We start from the raw sequence: 22,018 nt of genomic DNA, 5'->3' as shown, positions 1-22,018 counted from the left end.
TGACTGCTGGTGTTTTTGTCAAGCAGGCTAAGTGGTTGGCTAGGCCTTGAACCTCATTTTATGCTGGCCGTAGCCCTCCCCTGGTTGCCTGCGCTATCAGAAACCAAACACTGCCCCACAAGCTCTAAGGTCCAATACACCACCTCAACACTCAGGCCATTTTCCATCCTGACATTTCTGCACTGGTGCGAAAGGTCTGCCTCCTTCAAAATGAAGCATCTTGGAACTGAGCCTATCACACGCACCCTCAAGACCCACCTCTCAAGGAGCCTCTCCTCCTCAACACCCAGGCCATCATGTCACACCTCGCACCACCTAACGCGCTAGACGCGGCCCACCCCTCTCCTTCCCTTCACCCAGGTCCAGCTGTAACCCACCTCTGTGCCCATATGTATCGCCCCCTCCGCTGTATATCTGTTCTGTTGTTACCTATGTAAAGCGCTCTATTATGTATCTGTATTGTTGTATACCTCTGTTAAGCCCTCAGTTGCTTCTCGGAACTAGGTCCCCGCTCAATAAATACTGCATGATAATAATAATAATGATAATAAAATGTGATAAAGTACATTTTATTCTACCATTTTTTCACTGCACACCTGCAGGGGCACTTAAGAGGATTGCCATTTCTATCCAATGAACATTCAAAGCGTCCATTTTGCCATCACACGTTCAAAAAACCTGAAAAGGAAACTGAAAAAATTGATCGGAGGATTGATTATACTTTCTGAGACAGGAGGTAGGAAAAAACAAACTGCAGGAATAGTCCATTGAAGGTCTTAGGATTTCTAAAAATTAAAAGAATTTCCCACCAGCGCAAGAGAATTGGCATATTCTGCCTATAAACACCCTCCGCCAATGGATTGAAATTACTGGTGAAATGGCTGCTGAATTTGGAACAAATCTATTTGGCAGTTTTTCGGTTGGGCGATCCGCAAAATGTCGGTCCATTTGGAGGTCAACATATACAGATCCATATTGTACGAACAGCTGGTCATTTCAGCCAATCAGAACAGGTGAACATTTCAGCCCTCCAAATGGGCTGAAATTGCCGCACGCACAACCGGAAATGCTGAGAGGCAGGTTGTTCACCGAATCCATCATTCCTTCCCACGGTGAGAAATTCTCAAATTTCGGCCACCCATGCCTAAGCCAGAACAACCAGTGAATTGATCAACCTGCGATGCATGGAACAGCTCAGAGGGGATTATTCTAGCAAACACAACACATATCAATAACATAAAAGCACAGGGTCTGAGTCCCTCAGACCAGCTAGACGCACACCCCTTTCCTGAAGAGCCCATCCCAGTCATAATTTTCCAGTGGCTAAGATCGAAAAAGAAGGTCATATTAGAATGTTTTGCAATGCAATGCCATCTTTCAGGCATGGAATATTTGTCTGTGGAAAACACGTGCCAACAACTTTGCGCCAAGACGAAGTAAACCCAAGAGAAAGGCAAAAAACTATATGTATTTAAAGAAAAGGTGCAGAGAAAGAAAGAGGTCGCCTTTATCCATCTGCAGCCACTATTCCCAACACGGCACTTGCTGTTCCCTAAACTGTCAGACAGCGTGTGCAGCCAGGGAACATGGCGCCAGTGGAAGAGACAGGGCAGGGATCTACGGGAGATGAACATGGTGCCCTAGCATCCAGAACACGGAAGATGGCACACAGGGGGGGGGGGCAGATCAAGTGGAGGATAAGACATTGCCAGACCTGTCTGCTGGGGGTGACAGGAGGGAGAAGTAGTTCAGGGCAGATGTTCTAGGACCAATGCCAAGGCATGTGCTAGTATCATGGCACAGGCATAAACCACAGAGTAACAGCAAGTAGGACAGGAGGAACTTACATCGGATCGGATGCGGGCTATGAAACACATGAGTGATGCCGCTGAGAAGGCTGTGATTTGCATGGTTGAAGCTTTTGCCTCCATGGACATGTTCCTTCAGGGACACATGTAAAGCAGCGGTGGTCCAAGTGAACAGACAAGGAAGTGGCAAAAAGCAGGCAGCGTGCAGGGTAAAGAATCCTCTGGCTGAATCAGACATGCTGCAGAGCTGGTGTATCGCTGAGGATGCTGCCAAGACCAGCAGGGACTGTGCATGCATGACTGGCATCCTGGATTGGCAGGAACAGTCTGCCATGCAGAGGGCACAAGGGCTCGGCTGGGAGCCTAGCACACCTTCCACTGTGAGGCCATCCTTTTCCCTTGTCACCTTATCAGTGTCAGCCAGTGGCCAGGGAGAAAAAGCAAAAAGCAATTTGCGGTTAGAGTTGGGCTCGTTGAGGTGTATATCTTGGAAATGATAGCAGAGTGTGCTGGGCTTGGTTGGTTAAGAGGTGGCTATCAGTTATATGTTATGTTATTGTGATTTATACCGCACACCGCTTACATTTTCATGGTCTCCAGGTCCTCTGGCAGATCTGAAAAGGAAGGGGGTTGGGATGGGTGAGTTAGTGGGATTGAGAGCGAGAAGCGCAAGAGAGCTTTGATGTGCTGTTGGTAGCTTCAGTTCGGAAAACCGGTCACTGAGTGCTGGCCTGATTTTTAGTTGAGTGACATTATGTGGTGTTTGGTGCATGAGTCTACATGGGTGATTTGTGTGTGATTGCTTTAGAGTCCTGTTGGGTGTTGTGGAGTGTCTGTAGTTTGCAGTGTTTTTTTTTCTCCTGCAGCGGAGGTCTGTGTCCTATTAGTTCAGTGTAAGAGGATGAGTATGCATAGTACAGGAGAGTTTTTAGTAGGGTTAGTGGGCAGTTGCCTGAGTTATTTTCTGCAGGAAATTCATGAACAGTAAATTATCGGGGGCATTCTTGAAGGATGTATTAAATTACTGGAGTAAAGGAGAGATGGATTGTTCAGTCGTATTATGTTTCATTGGGAAATTGGGAAGACAATTTTATGACATGTGGTCTGGTAAGTATTTTATTAATTCATGTACTCATGGAAAAAATGTAATGCTATCTTTTTTCTTGTTGCTCTGCCATTGAGTACAATAGACTGGATAGACGATGCTGGGTGGTATCATCAATGATTGTGACACAGATACCACCTTCTAGAGAAGGAGTATGTCAACTCTTGTTCTGGTGCTGGTTTCAAGGTCAGTCTTGCTTGCATTTTGCTGACTTCCTGTTCGAGCCTAGATGAAACTCAGCAACTGAAGAGTACTGGAAGAAATCACTAACAAACTGTGAGTTACCCCATTGAGGACCAGTGAGGCTACACAGGTTCTGCAAACAGGAGTGATTTGTCTACAATTGGAAGGTTAATCAATGAAATACCAATTTAGAAGAACACTGTACAGGCCCTGAAGATGGATACTTAATCCGAAATGTGTTGGCAATATTTTGTCGAGGAGTCTGAATGAACATCTCCAGACTGACTTTAGTTGACAAGAAAAATGTTCAGTGTTTGTTGATCTTGTGATGAAAAAGAATTAAGTGTGATTGGGTAACACTCAAGGACATTGAGTTCAAGAAGTGGTAAGATTTTGATTGTTTTTTGTGAAATTGTATCAATTGTACCTCAGATGCAGATGAAACGTGTTTGAAATGCCTATAATTATAAACTCTGTTTGGTGTTACAAAGGACCATGAGTTTGTTATCTGAATGCCTCATAGCATCTATTTAATTAATCTAATTACGTACTTTATGTGTGAATCTTTTACCAAACCAAAGTTAACCATGGGAGTGCATTTGGGTCACCTACTGGCAACAGTGGGTTTAATTGCAGTGTATTGTTCCACTCTTCATGGTCAGAGAGTATTGCCCAGCTGCACCTGGAACTGCATTTAAGATTATTATTACATATGTACCTTTTATTAAATCACCCATTGGAATAGGCGGTGCACCTCACACACCCGTTGTATTCAAGGTCAGTCTGTATCATCTGGACTTCCCAGGTGATGGCGTGCTTGTCCTACCTATGCATGGCGATGATTTCCTACTCTGCCAATGTGCTTGTTGAGGGTCTACACCTCAGAACAGTGTGTTTCTCCTTCACCACTTCCCCTTGGGCACCGGATTTCTCTGCTCTTATTGCTTCAGCTGGCTCCATTAGGTGGAATAAGTGGCTCTTTTTGGTGTAGGTTCCTGGCCTAGTAAGTTGCTCAAGTGGTGTGGCTCGGCATTTGTATTTTTGTGGAGGATTGGAAGCAAGTACAACTCATTTAGCTTCACCTCGCAGTAATCAACTACACTTTTCGGTACATGTAAATGTATGAGGCGTTATCACGGAACATTGTATTCATACTCCCATTCCTGCAGTATTTTCCTGCTGTTGTACTGTCGTGACGCAGAATCTTTCCCACACTGCAGTTTTCACATGCACTGTTTACCACGTGTGGAATTTATAACCTGAGGTGCCTATTTGTATTGAAAGTGAATGGGGCAAACATGAATTAACTTAATTATTCCATATTCTTTCTTTACCGCTAGGCACATTATGAGGGCTTATGTTTAAATCTAGCCAATCCATTTTTGATCCCTTCCAAGAGATTTGGAGATGTTTACAGTCTCTGTGCACCAGGCTAGTATGCAAGTCTATGCAACAAGGACAAGCTTACTCGTCCTTGGCACTTAAGGGGTTAAATAAAGATCCTTATGAGGCTGCACAGATGAGGCTCTTAGGGTAGTGTCATGTCACGTGGGAGACCGGAGTCTGCCGCTCCCTTTTCCTCCTGGCGAGTCTACCCGCGCGTTCGCGTCTGGGGACTCGCCAGGGGAGGAGTGTTGGGTGTTGGGCCCGGCGGCCTACGGCGCATGCGCGGGAGACCTCTGTCGCGGTTCCGCGCATGCGCCGTGGACTGGGCTCGCCTCCTTGGAAGGGCTTGCCTTCCAGGCCTCGTTGTGGGTTCGCCGGTGCCCGGAGACGAAGCGGCTTGCGTTCCAAGCATCTCGGGTGCCGGCGACCCATAAAAGAGGCCACGAATCGATGCAAGCCGCGTCTCAACGCGGTTTGCTTCGCTTCGCTTGTTCCTGTGCTCCTGTACTTACCTGGGTCCAGTTCTGGGCCAGCCTTCTACCTTCCTGAGACTTGCCCTGGGCCTGTCTGCTTACCCCTACCAGGGTCCTGCCCTGGGCCTGCCTGTTTACCCTTACCTGGGTCCTGTCCTGGGCCAGCCAACTACTTACCTGAGACCTGCCCTGGGCCTGTCTGCTTACCCCTACCAGGGTCCTGCCCTGGGCCTGCCTGTTTACCCTTACCTGGGTCCTGTCCTGGGCCAGCCAACTACCTACCTGAGACCTGCCCTGGGCCTGCCTGCTTACCCCTACCTGGGTCCTGTCCTGGGCCAGCCAACTACTTACCTGGGTCCTGTCTTGGGCCTGCCTGCTCACTCCTGCTATAATCCCGTCCTGGGCCTGCCAATCACTTACCTGGGTCCTGCCTTGGTCCTGCCAAGCAACTCTTCCGGGTCAACCCTGGGTCCGCCTACTCGACTCCTTTTAGGGCCAGTCTGCTAGTTATATCTGGTCTCCCTCATTCCTGTCTGGCTTGCTCCTGTCGGACCACCAGCATCTGCCAAGATCTTTTCTTTCTGCGGTATAGACCTGTCTTGCCGCGTCGGACATTTTGACTACTACTGCAGTTCTTGAGCCTTCGGAGTATTGTCATCGGACTTCGTCTTGCCAGCAATCTTCACCTAGACTTTGGCCTCACCTGTCTGTGCTTGCACAGTCCCACTGTCACAGTTATCAGAAGAGTGCCTTCGTGACATTGGGATTCGGTCCATCCTCCACCCATTTCAAATCGTGGGTGGTGGAGAGGCTGGTTCTTCGTGCCACTTGTTCATCTTTTCACGAGCTCCAGACTGGCGACCTCTGCGAGATCGACCTCCAAGACATCAGGTACGCGGCCCTCTCGGGCTTCCCAACTTGACAGGTAGTTACGAGATGGTCTGCTGGCTTCATGGTGTTGTGTATTGCGAGAACATTAAGAAAAAGTGCATCACCAAAGACATGCGTCCATGATATTTCATTTAAGGTATAATGTGATGAATCCAATTCATTGCATTGGCAGTGCGAATCATGGATTTGTGTCAGTTGGTGGTATCCAACACACACAAAGGCTCTTTCGAGCAGGACAATATAGTAGTGGAAGTTAAAACTACAAAATGCCTACACTATCACTCCACGGACATATGAAGTTCAGTAATATCCAAGATCCTATGAGTCCATTGACAGATTGACGGCACAGATATGGTGGACAGATCATAAATATACCGAAACCCCATTTTGTAAAGCAGTTTCATTTGGATTGAAAATCATCGGGTCTGATGGAAAATGAGAAGCATGGGTTATGTGTGAAAAGCGGTTGGCCCGATTGTCAATTTGCTAATGCCAGTCCCTTGCTCTCTGACTTCTGATGGAGAAGAAGCATTGATGACACTCACTCCTGATCAACAATGAATGGACGTTAACGGTGGTTCCATTGAACAATACAGAATATAAGAAACAGATCAAAGATTTTGCAACGTCCCAATACAAATGGCTATCAAAACATCAGCCCTTGCCAACACAGTTCCAAAAATATGTGTGTTCTTTTTTTAGTTTTGGCCCCAGTGTCCTGGAACTCACCTGGTGATATTGAGTTTTGAGGGCATCGGCCTTAAACCTGAACACTAACATCTGGACCTGAGGAATGTTGAGGAAAAACATTGTGCCTCAGAACCTCATGCATGATCTGCTTACCAGTACTTTCACTCCCCTGTCTACCCAGTAAGGTTCCACACACTGTGCCGACGCCCCTGCTAGAACTAAATTACTATATTATAAATTACACCCTAATCTATCTAGGTACAACTCAAGGCTCTGCTTTCCAACGTGTAGGATAGCCTCCAATTGACTCTCCACTCCACTCAAGAACCAATCCCTCATGCCTTTGAAAAGGTCTCCTTTTTGACACTTGCGTGGGACCTTATCATATTTGTTTCAAGTCTACACATGGGTAACTCTCCCACACAGCTAGTAGTGTAGAAGAGCTAACGATGCATGGGTAAGTATCAAACCTCCACTATAGTCTCCTCAAAGAATGCATCTCCCATGCCTTTGAGAGGGTCTCCTATTTGATATTTGCATGGGACATTACCGATCTGTTTCAGGTCTACACATGGGCAACTCTTCCACACAGTTGCGGAAGACCCACTGCAACAGCCTAACACAGTGCATTGGTGATAAGTGTTCCCATATTCACTTAGCCACCAACCTTCCGAATCTTCATCGAGTTCTGCTAGGGTTTGCTGAAACTGGGCCGTGATGAACACGTCTTCTTCACCGCTCCGAACTGCCATCAGTTCTTCATCTCTGGTGACTGGGCTACAACAGAACAACATCAACAGCCTTTACATGATCATTCCCAGGGACATGGCAATCAAGTGCTAAAGTTGCTAGACTTTTAGATTATTTTGATCCAGGGAAATATTTGTACTGAAGACCTAAGCAGTTCTTTTAAGGTCACAAGCAAGAGAAGGTGTATTAATTTACCAATTCATCACACGTTCACAATGCCAACCAAGCAGCCTTGCTGCAAAAGACAGTTTCAATTGAGCGCTTGGCATTGATACAGAGAAAACAATAGAGCACTATTCCCAGGTTATTTGTAGGCCGCTTACCCCCAGAGAGGTAAATCATTATTTACTCAGTTCTTATGTATAGTTAATTTTCAACTGCCTGCCATTCTCTGATTAACTCTCCATGTTAGGCAAACATCACAGGACAAAGGGATTTAAAAATAGTATTTTGTTGACCATTGCACGACTGCTGGGACACACTTGCTCGATGATACTAGCCACCTGTACAGGCCAAGCTCTCATGTTCGAACTCCCTGGAGCTTGAACACATCTAAATACAGCACAAATGCCCTTAAACACTGATGAATCAAAACTTAACTTAAAGTTATTTCGTATTTTGTGCCTTTTCTGTTACAGGGGAGTTCTCTAGCACAAAACCAAATTTACAGATATTACTGTGGTTTACTTGCATGGATTCTCAAGTGAGTGTTCCCTTGGTAGAGTGGCCAAGGTAAACAAAGGAATCTGATTGCCCTGGTGCATGGTTAAAAAAGTTCCAGTCTGCAGACTATACTGCCTTGCAGGTTGGATCCCCCCACAGCTGGTATTGGGCTCCTTCCGCCTAACCACCAGAGTATGTAGATCAGCGAAAATCAAATAATTGCAGCGTTATGTTTAATTTTGATTTGATATGGTCTAGAAGACCAACTATATCTACATGATTTAAGCCTCACTTTGGTGTTCTCTTTTACAGACATCATTGTGAGTGACATCCACGTAGTGGTCATTTGTGCATGTAATGAGTGATAAGAAGGCTGCACACCCCATTTTGGTATGAGAGATCATTGTACTATGGCTCGCCCTAGCTATGAGGTCTGACTCTGTGGACTACACTTGTGCTAGTGGTGGTGGATGAAGGTCAAGACCCAGTGAAAGGTCAGCTGGAACCTCACAAAGCGTTGGCCTAGCATAGGAGGACAAACTTCTCTGCCTTTCCCCTGTTCTCTGCTGACAAGGTTTCTAGACAAGTCCGATCTATAAAAGTCTTGTCAAAACAGGTTCACCCCTGATTCTCCAAAACCATCAACAACCACATTGACACCCTGGTTCCTGTCCTGGCTGACTTCTGCAACCACTCCTTCGCCACTGCAGTCTTCCCATCTCCCCTGAAGCACTCCCTTGTGCACCCTCTTCTTAAGAAACCCTATCGCCCAATCTCCATCACTCCCTTCCTGGGCAAGATCCTGGAGAAACTGGCCATCTCCCAGCTTAATCTCCACACTGAATCTGTTGGTTGTCTTCATGGCCATCAGTCTGGCTTCAGAGCTGCCAGAGCATGCAAACTGCTCTCCTGAACATCCGTGAAGACCTGCTCTCCAACCTTGACTCTAACACCCCCTGTGTCCTCATCTTACTTCATCTCTCTTCTGCCTTTGACACTGTCAACCATGCCATCCTGCTTAATTGTCTCTGTGATAACCTAGGTATCACCGGTCAGGCCCTGGCGTGGATGACTTCCTTCCTCTCTGACCGACCCTCCCAGGTCCAATTTGGGTCCTTCCTCTGTGCTAACTTTTTCTCTACCTACGGTGTCCGCCAGGGGTCTAACCTCTCTCCCTGGCTGTTCAACCAATACCTGGCACTCCTTGCATTGCCGTTCTGTGCCCCAACTTTCAGTGCTATGCGGATGACACTCAGCTCATTTTCAGGCTACCTTCGGCTACCTCTTCTCCGTCCCTCATCTCTGACTGTCTGTCTGCTATCCTGGATTGGTGTGCCACCAATAACCTCTGCCTTAATGCCAGTAAGACTGAGATTCTCCTCATTGGCACACCCACTCCCTCCTTTCCTGTAGCTTTCTGGCCGGCCTCTATTGGGCCTCTTCCTGCTCCCACCTGGAAGGCTAAAAACCTCGGGGTCATCTACAACTCCACACTCTCTTTCTCTCCACACATCTCTGACGTCTCTAAGAAGTCACACTACCAGCTGCACCTCCTCAGAGGTAGTCTTCCCTTCCTCTCCTTACCCCAGAAGCTCACTGTCTCCAGAGCTCTGGTTCTCTCTAGGCTGGACTATTGCAACATCCTCTTTCTAAATCTTCCTGCTTCTACTCTACGCCCTCTGCAACTCATCCAAAACAGGACTGTGAGACTTGTCCTTGGCCTCAAGCCCAGGGATCGTATCTCTCCAGGACTGAAATCTCTGCACTGGCTCCCAGTGGCTGCGAGGATTAAGTTCAAAACCCTCTACATCGTCCACAAGGCCGTCTGGGGCCTGAGGCCTCAATACCTTCAACTCTCTCTTCCTAAATACCTTCCCTCTAGAGCTCTTTGCTCATCCGCCTCCAACTCCCTCAGGGTCAGTCCCTTCTCCAAGCAACAAGTTGGTGGTAGATCTCTCTCTTCAGCTGGGGCCTCCCTCTGGAACAGCCTCCCTGAAACTTGAGGAGAACCATCTTTGGTTCCGGAAGCACCTTAAAACCTTCCTCTTTGCTTCTGCTTTCTCCCCCCCTCTCCCCTGCTAAAGTCCTGGCTGATACTGAGACTGCACCGATTACCTGGCCACCCATCTGACCTCGGGCCCAAGCCCTGCCAGTTGCACGCCTGCACTGCCTCCCTGGCAACCCCTGCACCTGGGGACTGTTTTCTGTATCCCTAAAGTCCCCCCACCAGCACTTATGTCTGCACTCACCATGCACTTGCCACCAGCTGGCCGTTCTTTTATTTATCTTTTTATGTTATTACCCCATGTAATGCACTGCCCCCCCCGCACTTTCCTTTCCCCCTTCCCTTGCACTTGTGCGATCTGAATGACACCTGGCCTAGTAGGATCGTTGTCTGTCTTCCCTCTGTTCCCCCTCCCTTGCCTCGTCGCGCCTCGAAACACTTATGTATAGGTATGTTATAAATGCCATATCATATTACATCATATCAACATTATGATCTTCAGGGAAAGACCGAGACTCACGCAATTTATTCAAGAGGAATTTGTCCTTCTATCACACCTCATAATTATTATTTGGTACTAAATGATTCCTAAGCATCACTGGAGGTGCAGGGTGTATCCTGCAGGCATGAACTGTTCGGTCTATAAATTAAACACTGACCTTTCAAAGGTAACTCAGCCTCATTTGCTCCAAAATGTGAGACCCTGTTTATTTCGACGCGCATCTGCTCAATAATGCATGACTTTAGGGCACACCACTCTCCAACTATTGGTTTGTGGTGTGTGTAGTGACAGGGGTGCAGACAACACGAAACTCATATTTATGCCATGGACTATATTTATTTCATACTTCCATGAATGTCCTCAATGGTTAAGAGTGTTTCCAGCTGCCCTTGAGGAGGTTAAGAGTGTTTCCAGCTGCCCTGGAGGCAGCCAGCAAGGACATTCGAATGGTACCTCAGGTATGGGGCAGAGAGTGGATTCCCCGCTGCACGGGTGTCCTGAATGATGCTACTGGCTTATGTATGCTCACAAAAAATATTCCTTGATAATACTACCAGCTATCAGGGGATGGGTTTCCAGGCCATGGACATACCTTGCTTTCTGTGTGAAGGTCCCTGTCACAAAATGGTTGAAACAAAGCCGTCATGAACTAACTGTGGGCTTGCTTTCTACAAGAGACGTCTTTCGCTAATCAGGCTCGTCAGGCGCTTTGTTCTCCATGGGGTACCCGCTATAACCTCCCCATCTGTGACCATAGGAAGCTGTGCTGTTAGGCTCTTTCATATGGCTCAGAGCAGTGCTGTCTTCGATGCAGGCATTTTCAGTGCACAGGCCTACAGAAATAACATTGGCACATTACTTCCATTCATCCAATGAAAGATATTGCCACCTCCAATGGAATTTAATGTGTGTCCTTGCCCAACACAGCTTTGCAATTTTATTTTCTGCAGAACAGCAGATAAGGATCAAAATGGATGCATTAGCAGCAACGGTCAATTAAAAAAAAAGGAAGAACTATTGAACAGTAACAGGCAAACAATAACTTCTCATACGAGAGGATACCAGATCCAAAAACATATCAGGATAACTCGCAGCCCCATATTTGATGAACATTAGCACAACAAATCATCTGAGAACACACACAATCTACCCTTTTCACTTCACCTACAGAAGAATGGCAGTGCTATGAGAGGAGCTCAATGACCTGCTCAGCGACTCACAAAGAACTACCAATACTGATCACAGGAACACATACCACCACATAAACAGCACCGATAACTGTGATTACAATTATGAAAGAAAGAAAAAGGAAAAGACATGATCAACAGGAAGATGAAAATCCGCAGCGTTATGCAACAACCAGCAGCATCCCAACCCGAGCACAGGTGAAAGGGGTGCACACTAACAGTGCACCGCTCAGGACAGCAACCCAACCACCCCCTAGCTGTACACTGCTCCATATGTACATGGGAAGTTTTGACGGTATCAGGTTCTGTGAAGAGATGGGAGAGTAGTTCAAACAACTCCTTCCTTAAGTAACATAAGAGTAAAATAATTACACCACAACAAATAAAACATCAAAGTGGACGCCATGTGGCGGAAGGAACCACATCTTGATGTATATATTGAATCAGGCAGTCAAAGCTTCCAAACGTACTCCCTACACAGACAAAGGAAACTTTCACGCCACCTTGCACCACTAAAGCAAACACAGAGGTCCATGGAAATCCAGCAGACACAGGTAGGAGCAGCAACAATGGGCATGGAGGATTATATAGAGAAGCTGTATATAGCTGTTATAGACCCAACCTTGAATGTTTGTGTTAAGTATGAATGGATTTTGTCAAGTTGGGGGCTAAATTATATGACTATTTTATGTACATACATTTTGACACTTTTGGAAAAAAAAAAAAAAAACATGGGCGGATTTCAAGCAAACTCGTGTAAGGAGCATTGGCAAGGACCTGAAAGCATGGTTTTGCAAATGTACCTGTGTTTTATTTTTTGACAAGTGTCATAATGTAGGTACAAAAATTAGTGATATACCTTTGGTGACTGCGGTTTAGCCTGTGGCCATGGGCAGTGGCCAGATTGTCCGGTCATGGCATAAGGTCATGACCCAGACAATCTGGCTACTGTCCATGACCAGGAGGGACGCCAAATGGGGTTAAAGTGACCATGTACACCTGGGACCGGCTATGTCGTAAAATTATCCGAAAGTGGGACAGGTTTGAAAAGGAAAAAAAATTGTGCTTGTGGTAATTTGGTCATAGGGTTCTCTCTTCACCTTCTGCAGGCTGCCATGGAAAGGGAAGAGGGTCTCTGTACGGAGCTCGGCCTTCCCTTTCCATGGTGGCCATCTTGGAATAGGATTTTCCTTCCTACAGCGGGATGCCGCAGGAACCCGGGGTGCTAATGGTCTTTATCCCCCATTACAGGGGCTGGAACGGGGATAATGGTCCAGAGCCCTCATTATCCGCCCTCGCTTCACTTGGGCCGTTAACTTAGGCTGCCGGGCCGTTATCCCCCCTTCCAGTCCCTGGAATGGGGGATGAACACCACATTATTTCGATTAGCATAACACAAAATGCTAATGGAAATGTTGGAAAATCTTATTGAGTCTATGTACTTTTCTGAGAAATGTAAAGTAGATGGAGTGTAGAAGACTTTTTATTAGTTCTTTTTTTAACTGTGAAAGGTGGTTTCTAAAGGAACCTTCCTTTTGTTGTTGTTTGATGTATTTCCTTTTGCAGAAGAAGAGGTTTGAACGTAAGCTGGGGAGGGAAATGAGGCAAGAGGCACCGAGCACTAATATGGAGGGGCAGGTGGACAGGGGAAGATGTTGCGCCTGTGTTACTTCTATGGTAGGGGCAGTGTTTCTCATGCTCCTTGATTACAGCTTCAAAAGCACTTTGAAATTGCTTCCCCCTTGAGAGTGGTGTGTTGCAGTATAAACAGAGGACTGTTGTCTTCGAAAGATATGGATAACAGCCCCTTTTATTGCTTGCAAGGTAGCTGCTGGAATTTTGTTGTGGCCCACAGAAGTAGGCTGTGTGGTTACAGTATTGGTTGAGGAAGATGAGGTGGAGTAAGACAGCCAACTTCTAAGAAAGGAACAACCTTTCTGAGAGCATTGCAGTGGTTGGATTTGGTGTGGTGGTGCATGGAGCTGGTTCCCCAGGAGTACTGTCCAGGTAATCCGTGATTGAGTACACTCAGTGCATTTCACTTTGGTAGCTTTAGCCTTTGGTACATTCCCAACAGTGGTAGAACTGCCACTCCCATGATTCTCTCTGGGTGCTAGAGGTAGGCACTTCCTCTACCTCATTTTCTTGGTTGTTTTCATTGTCTTTGGAAGTACTGCACTTTTTGTTGTTGTGCAGATCCTCCAGCTGGTGGTGGTGGCTCTTGGGGAGGAGGGATGGCAATAGCAGTTTTGCTAGCATTCTTCGAGTGCTTTGTACTAGATTGTTAATGGATAATTAGTAGGAATAGATGTAGGAGCTGTGCAAGGGTACATTTTGAGCTTGAAAGTTCCTAAATCAGTAGAAAATGCAGTTCTGAACTGCCTTCGAATCACTGACCTGATCGCGAAGTGCAGACGTGTTCGCGGCACGTCGCCATGACATGCACGATCGCATGGTCATGTGGCACTGTCTGAAAAGTCTGCAATGACATCAGACGTTTGTGGACGTCGACAGACACAAAAACAGTGGTAAAAGTTGCAAAAAGTGTACAGAAGTGTTAAAAATGATGCTAGAAAGTGGGAAATAGCAGAGTTTTAAGGTGAAACTTTGTAAATTGGACAGAAATGTTGCTATATTGGGATATGTATGATATTAGTAAGTTGTAGGAACATAGCATGCACTGGTAAAAAACCATGAAATTCACTGAAAAACCTTTGTAAAACGGTATGTTATGGTTAAATTGCACTAATAAAAAAAGTGAAGAGCAACAAGCTATGTTCAGGGACGCACAGTACCTAACCAGAGTGTATTCTGACCACTCCCCACTGGCGGCCACCTGGACGGTATTTCCACCTAGACCTCCTGTACCTACATGGAGGCTCAGAAGCGAAGCTCTGCTAGACGTAGCCTTGTGCAACAGATAAGGAAAAGCACACTAGACTTCTGGCAGACGAACAAAAACAGTGTACAACACATTGGCACTGTATGGGAAGCATACAAAGTGGTCATGAGGGGAGAAATGATTGCGGCTGTAGGGGGAGCCTAAAGATCATAGCCTCACTAGCACACACTGAAAAAGAACTGGGGGAGCTAGAAGAGAGGGCCAATTCAAATCCTAAACATTTGCAAAAGGAGGTTGAGGTCAGACAAGCCTATTTAACATACTGGGAAAAACTGGGGAAACTCAGCTACACGAAACATATCGAAAGAAGCCATGACCTTGGTGACAAACCGGGGAAGCTACTAGCTTGGCTGTATAAACGAGAAGCCCCCAGGACACCCATTTGCCATGTCCGCAAATCGGATGGCTCAATAGTACCACGCATCTCTGAGTTTTATCAGGACCTCTATGCCTGCACCACGTCGCCCAAAGACATTGAAATAGAAGACGTCCTAGACATCATTAAACTGCCCAAAATAGATACACAAATGGCTGAGGCCCTGGACGAGCCCATTACCCCTGAGGAGGTGTTGGTCACCATCAGATCCCTACCGTCCGGGAAAACCCCAGGAACGGATGGTCTCCCAGGGGAGTTTTACAAGACATTTGAGGAGTTCCTAGCACCACTACTAGCCCAAGTTTTTAATGAGGCATACGAGACAGGCACCCTTCCAGAAACCATGAGAAAAGCTGTAATCATCCCACTATTAATACCTGGTAAGGACGGCGAGGAGTGTGGCTCGTACAGGCCCCTATCCATGTTTAATGCAGACAACAAAATCCTAACGGCCCTGATGGCGAGAAGACTGTGCAAAGTAGTCCCCCTACTGATCCACCAAGATCACACGGGCTACGTGCCAGGGCGTACCATTACTGAACCTGCGTAGATTGCATCATGTCATATATAGCACTAATATCAGGCCGGGGAAATATGCAGTGGCGTCCCTGGACGCCACTAAAGCCTTCGACTCAGTCCGGTGGAAATGGCTGTATGCCACCAGGACAAAAATGGGGATAGGGCTAGTCTTCTTAAAATGGACCAAACTCATATACACGGACCCCACGGCCAGAGTGCGCACAAACAAAACATACTGTGATAAATGGCCTCTCCACAGGGGCACGCGACAAGGATGTCCACTCTCCCCCATTTTATACATCATGGCCATCAAACCCTTAGCTGCTTACTTGCAACAGGAATATGGGGATGGAGGCATAGTGATAGACAGGGTGACCTATCTAATCTTAATGTACGCTGACGACACACTCCTATACTTAAACAACCCGGAACACATACTACCATACATCCTGGAGACACTAGACGGGTTTTACAGATATACTGGGATCTAGATTAATAAAGAGAAATCATGTATCTACCCTTTGGCTGCACTGATGAAGACGGGGTCGGAAGCCTCCCTACCATGGCCCTCCAGTGGAAGACCACCTCCTTTAAATACTTAGGAACCACCATTCATTGCAACCCCAAAACTGAACATACCCTAAACACGGTAAGAGCCAAAGACACCCTGAGAAATCAATGGTCTTCTGGGGCAAACTACCGCTCTCAGTGGCAGGAAGGGCTGGACTTCTTAAAATGGTGGCGCTACCCCAGCTTCTACACTGCTTCACCAATGTCCCATTCAACATCCCCCCACAGTTCTTCAAGGATGTAAATAAGCTTTGCAGAAGATTCCTCTGGCAGGGAGGGAGGCATAGAGTAGCGCTAGAAGTGTTACAGATACCCTATGAAAAGGGAGGCCTGAAAATCCCCAACTTCGAACTGTACTACCTGGCGGGTCAACTGAAACATGTAGTGAAATGGATGGCGGATGAGATCACGACAGACACCCGACTCTTGCAACCAGCCATCCATCAGATGCTCCTGAGGGATTTACTCCGGGTCCCAGCAGGTGCAACACAAAACAGCCCATACTTGGCGAGACTGGGGACCCAGCTCTGGAAACGAGCTTGTAAGAAGGCGAAGATAGACGACCTGTACTCCCCACAGATCCCTATAGCAGCAATCATGGTAAGCAGGCCCAGGGGACAAAAAGAGACACAAAGTAAATGGGAGCCCTATGGTGTGGCCACATTGGGAGATCTATGGTGTGGCCACATTGGGAGACCTGGTGAACGACCAGGGGATCTTAACATTTGCTGAGCTCAGCGAGACTACAGGACTGCCGACAGGGCAGTTCCTGCTCCATAGAGCAGTGGTGCAGAGGCTCACGGACAGATGGCCAGAGACCATGAACCCGGAAACAGAGCACAAGACCATCGAGAACATGCTGAACGCAGCTGACGGGGGACATGAAACCTCAAGGCTTTACGAAGCGTTACTGGATAGCACAACCAAACAAGGACTCAAATGTAAAGCGAAATGGGAAAGTGAACTGGGCTTGGAATTTGAAGATACGGAATGGGAAAATATAACCCACTACCACAAAAAGGTCTCCAGGAACGCCCGCTTGCATCTTATACAGTTCTACATCATCAACAGAGCATACCTCACACCGGAAGTGATCTCCAGGTTCAGAGGGGCAGGAGTCCATGAGTGTCCTAAATGTAACGAACCCAGGGTGGGAATGACACACATGTTCTGGGGATGCCGAATGATACAATCTTTTTGGACACAGATAGCTGTAAAAGTGGCAGAGGCAGGCATCGATATAGATGTGCAAACACTGATGGCATGCATCTTGGGCAGATATAAAAGAAGCAGGAAGAATAAACCTTTAAACAAGCTAAAGGAGTTGATATACATAATAGCAAAGAGACGCATCGCTATGGGATGGAAAAGCACCAAGAGCCCGAGTGTAGTACTGTGGTGGGGAGATCTTCAGACGTGGGTGATGGTGGAAACTGGGGCATGGGAGAATGCACTACAAGAACAGAGGATTGACACCAGCAAAGATTTACACCAATGGGTGGCGCTCACGGTGCCATTATTTCACCCTGGAGAGGAAGACGCTACCTCGGATGAAGCAGGCAGCCCGGGATCAGAGTTTGGTACAGGCAGAACTGATGGACAAATTGTGGTCTTGGGGGGAGGGAGGGAAAGGCAGAGAACTACATGCGCAACCCATGAACAATGCATTGATAATGTTAACAGTTTGGTTGATGTTTTTTAAAACTAATAAATATATTTAATAAAAATAAGTTGCACTAATAAAAACCTATGAAATTCAATGAAAATACTTTGTCAAAGGGAAGTTATGGTTAAGTTACACTAAAAAAAACCTGTGAAATTCAATGAAAAAACTTCGGGAGGGGGAAGTTATGGTTACAGAAATTTGCCAGTTATGGTAAGCTAAGCAACCATAACTCGTGCCACCACTGTGCACTGCGACTAAAACCCAGGACATCAAAGATTACATCACAAATGTCATTTATGACATTACTGAAGACATCACATGTGAAATTAATTTTTATGAAAAGTCCCTACAAGGGGTTGTGTTTATAATGTTGGTAACAAGATGTCAGGGGTGATCGGGAGACCCATCATAAACTACTTATTCTATTTGAGAATGTACTCGTCTAAACAACATTGTATTGGAGTGTTGTTGTTAATACAGGAACCTAATCATACATAAACATAGGCAATGCCTGCAGAATGCACCATGAAAGTACAATATTTATAATCTTGCAATTTTGGATAGTAAAATAATGAATGCTACCTTATCAGAGTTTTGAGTAATGGTAAACATGTAATAACTAGCTATAGCTAACAAATCAAGACATACTACACAATTGTGCTACTACAAACAATACATTTGAAGACACACAATGCATACAAATAAGAGGTACATACAGGGAAACTAAAGTAAGGAAGCAAGAAACTGCATCATCACGAAATGTTAATAACATTAAAGTTTATCTTAATGTATACAAATGAATTGTGTGTTTGAGGCCTGCTTATTGTCCCATTTATGTGCACTATGAACTGAGACCAAACCCTAAGGAAAGTAATTTAAGAACATATGACAAGGTTAACGTCAAAATATATAGCATTTTGAATTATTTTAATATTGTGACTGTCAGCGAACAAAACCACCTGGCCTAGATATGTCAGTGAACAAAAAGAAGTGGTCTAGATATGTGATGTCATCAGTGATGTCGCAGATGACATTTGTGATGTCATCTTTGATGTCCTGGGTGTTAGTCCTAGCAGTGCACAGTGGTGGCGCGAGTTATGGTTGCTTGTCTTACCATAACTGGGGAATTTCTGAGGTTTTTCGGTTTTACTTGTAACCATAACGTCCCTTTAACAAAGTTTTTTCATTGAATTTCATAGGTTTTATTTAGTGCAACTTAACCATAATGTCCCTTTAAGAAAGTTTTTTCATTTATATATATCTATACACAAAACACTTGCAATACCAAACTTTAAACATTCAAATAAATTAGGCAGCTTTGCACAGCATATTAATATGTTGATCTCTGTGGAACCACGTAGAGGTATGCCTATCACCACAGTCCATTCATTCCTCCACACCAACTCAAAACAACATTACAAAGTGCAGAGAAAAGCGTGGCAAATCTTACATCTCACACAGCGGACCAAAGAAAAATTCATCCAAGTGATAGTAAAGTGTGTCTGTGGTTTGGTTTTAGAATGGGGCCAAGGGGGGTGGGTGCAGAGGAGTACAGGGAGAGGGGGGAGATGCAGGGGGTAGGGAAATAATTCAAGTAATTAGATGGGCGCGCCAGGTACCGTTCTTAAACACTAGCTTTGAGACTGTGGCTACAGAGGACTGTTCTATTTGCCGTAACACATGCATATATATGCCATTCACTAACTGTACTGTCACTACTGTGGGATGGTGTCATGGATTATGGACAATGGGCCTCATTACGACCCTGGCGCTAAGTGAAAAACGATGGCGGTAAATGGTTACCGCCATCGTTTTCCGCCAGGCCCGATCATGACCCGTGACCGTTAACTACGATGCCATTAGCGGCATCGTAGTTAACGCTGCCGCTAACTGCGCTAAGGGTGCGCGCACGCGACCGCCCACACCGTACTTAGCGCCATGGCGGAAAGGTACGCAAATGCCGACCCAAGCGGACATGCACCTAACGCCATCACCCAGCCCGTTAAGTACCTTACCGCCATGGCGCTAATAACGCCATCGCGAACCAACCGTAAAGGGCCATGTTAAGTGAATGCAGCTGCCACAGGTGCACAGAAACAGCACAGGTGAAGGCAATACAGACTCAGGAAGTACAAAAAGAGCACACCCCACCCCTTCCCACACCCAGTCACACTCCACAATGATACCAATACGACTAGCAATGTTGGGGCTGGAGGACCTGATAGCAATGCATGTGCTACAACAGCAACAACAACAACAGGCAGCACAGAGGAGACGCAGGAGGAGAAGGAGGGCAAGGCAGGCCCAGCAAGCCCCACCAGCACAGCCAGTGCCACCACGCAGGCAGCCCCCAATCCCACGCATCAGAGCCAATCCATTCAACCTCACTGCTGAGCAGATCCACACCCTGTACCGTTTGGACCGGGACACCATCACCGCCATCGTAGACATGACACACAACGACATCGTCAGCATGATAGAAAGTCCAACCGCCATCCCCCCCCTACTGAAGGTAGTGTCTGTACTCCACTTCCTGGCCACAGGCACCTACCAGCACACAGTGGGGCACCTGCATGGCATTTCACAACCATTATTCTCACGAACACTCATCCAAGTGCTCGATGCCCTCCTCAAGCACACAGACGACCACATCTCATTACCACGGACGGCCCAGGAGATTGCAAATACCAAAGTGGGTTTCCATGCACTAGCCGGCAAACCCGGTTGCATTGGTGCCATCGACTGCACCCATGTGGAATTGGTGGTTCCACGTGCCATGGAGGTACCGTACCGCAACCGGAAACAGTTCCAATCAATCAACGTGCAAATGGTCTGTGACTCCAACAAGATCATCACACATTGTTGTGCCCGATTCCCCGGATCAACCCATGATTCTATGGTCCTGAGGAACTCCACAATACCACGCTACATGGAGCGACATGCAGGGCCAAGATCCTGGCTACTCGGTGAGTCCAATGTCATGGAAGTGGGCAGGTGAATGACGTACCGATGCATACTCCACCTGGCAGAAAGGGGGGGGATGATGCATACTCCACCTGGCAGAAAGGGGGGGGGGGTGATGCATACTCCACCTGGCAGAAGGTGGGGGGGGATGATGCATACTCCACCTGGCAGAAAGGGGGGGGGTGATGCATACTCCACCTGGCAGAAAGGGGGGGGGGATGATGCATACTCCATCTGGCAGAAAGGGGGGGGGGTGATGCATACTCCACCTGGCTGTGAGTAACACAGAGAACGGAGACAGAGGATGGGCACTCACAATGCACACAACCCCTCTGCATACATTGGGTGATGGCATGCAAAACAGGCCATGGGAGCCATGAGCATATACTGGTTGCATTGTGTGAATCAATCAGTGCATGTAGAAGTGAGCCAAAGTAACAGTTGGATGCGAGCCATGGTGGAACATCATGTTCCTGATCAGACGACATGACTGACACATACATTCTCGCCCACATACAGGTGATGCAGGCTATCCCCTGAAGAGGTGGCTCCTTACACCAGTCCGGAACCCGCAGAAACAGCACGAGGAGGACTTCAACCGTGCACATACACGTACTCGTGTGGTCATAGAGCAGACATTCGGCCTATTGAAGGCACGGTTCCAAAGCCTCAGCAGGTCTGGTGGGGCACTCCTGTATGGCCATGAGAAGGTGGCAAAGATCGTCATGGCATGTGTCATGCTACACAATATGTGCATCAGACGGAATGTGCCCCTGCCCCCTGACGCAGAACTGCAACCACCTGACGATGAGGATGAGGAGGGTGCAGATGGGGCAGCACCCCATGGAGGAGGCGATGCACAGGAGGGGCGTGCAATGCGCCAAAGTATCATCGACCACTGCTTCTAGCACACACGGCTGGTGTTTATCACATGGAGACTGCACTTGGGGCACTGTGTGTCTCTGGGACATGCACACTGTGGACTGTAGACCAATAAAGCACACATATGCAATGAAAATGTCCACACATTACTTTTTTGGAAAGAAAAAAGTGTATTGAAACTATGAAATGTCGTGTCACACCCCCTTCCACCTCCCCCCTGCACACCCCAACACACCCCCTCCCACCTCCCCCTGCACACCCCAACACACCCCCTCCCACCTCCCCCCTGCACACCCCAACACACCCCCTCCCACCTCCCCCCTGCACACCCACAACACACCCCCTACCACCTCCCCCCTGCATGCCCCAACACACCCCCTCTACGTGTCAACAGATGCCTGTGACAGTGGCCACAGGCTGTCACAAGCCCCCTCTCCCGGCCCCCGGGGCACCCCTGGCTGTGGAGCGCAGGTTACGTCCGGAACGTCGCACGGGG

The 22,018-nt window shown here is 47.1% G+C and overlaps 1 protein-coding gene across 5 annotated transcripts in view; it reads right to left on the bottom strand.

The window, feature by feature from the left end:
- Positions 1-22,018, bottom strand: part of COBL (cordon-bleu WH2 repeat protein) — a 1,669,181-nt gene that overhangs the window by 104,394 nt on the left and 1,542,769 nt on the right. For all 5 annotated transcript variants that reach the window (XM_069613403.1, XM_069613401.1, XM_069613405.1 and 2 more), the window contains one exon: positions 7,204-7,313. In XM_069613403.1, coding sequence (XP_069469504.1) covers positions 7,204-7,313 — 110 coding nt within the window. The remainder of the gene's footprint in view (positions 1-7,203; positions 7,314-22,018) is intronic.

Source organism: Ambystoma mexicanum, chromosome 5p (genome assembly GCF_040938575.1).
Source record: "Ambystoma mexicanum isolate Mex_15411 chromosome 5p, UKY_AmexF1_1, whole genome shotgun sequence".
Lineage (NCBI taxonomy): Eukaryota > Metazoa > Chordata > Amphibia > Caudata > Ambystomatidae > Ambystoma > Ambystoma mexicanum.
Note: the sequence above shows the minus strand (reverse complement) of the source record. Positions and strands in the feature narration are given on the sequence as shown.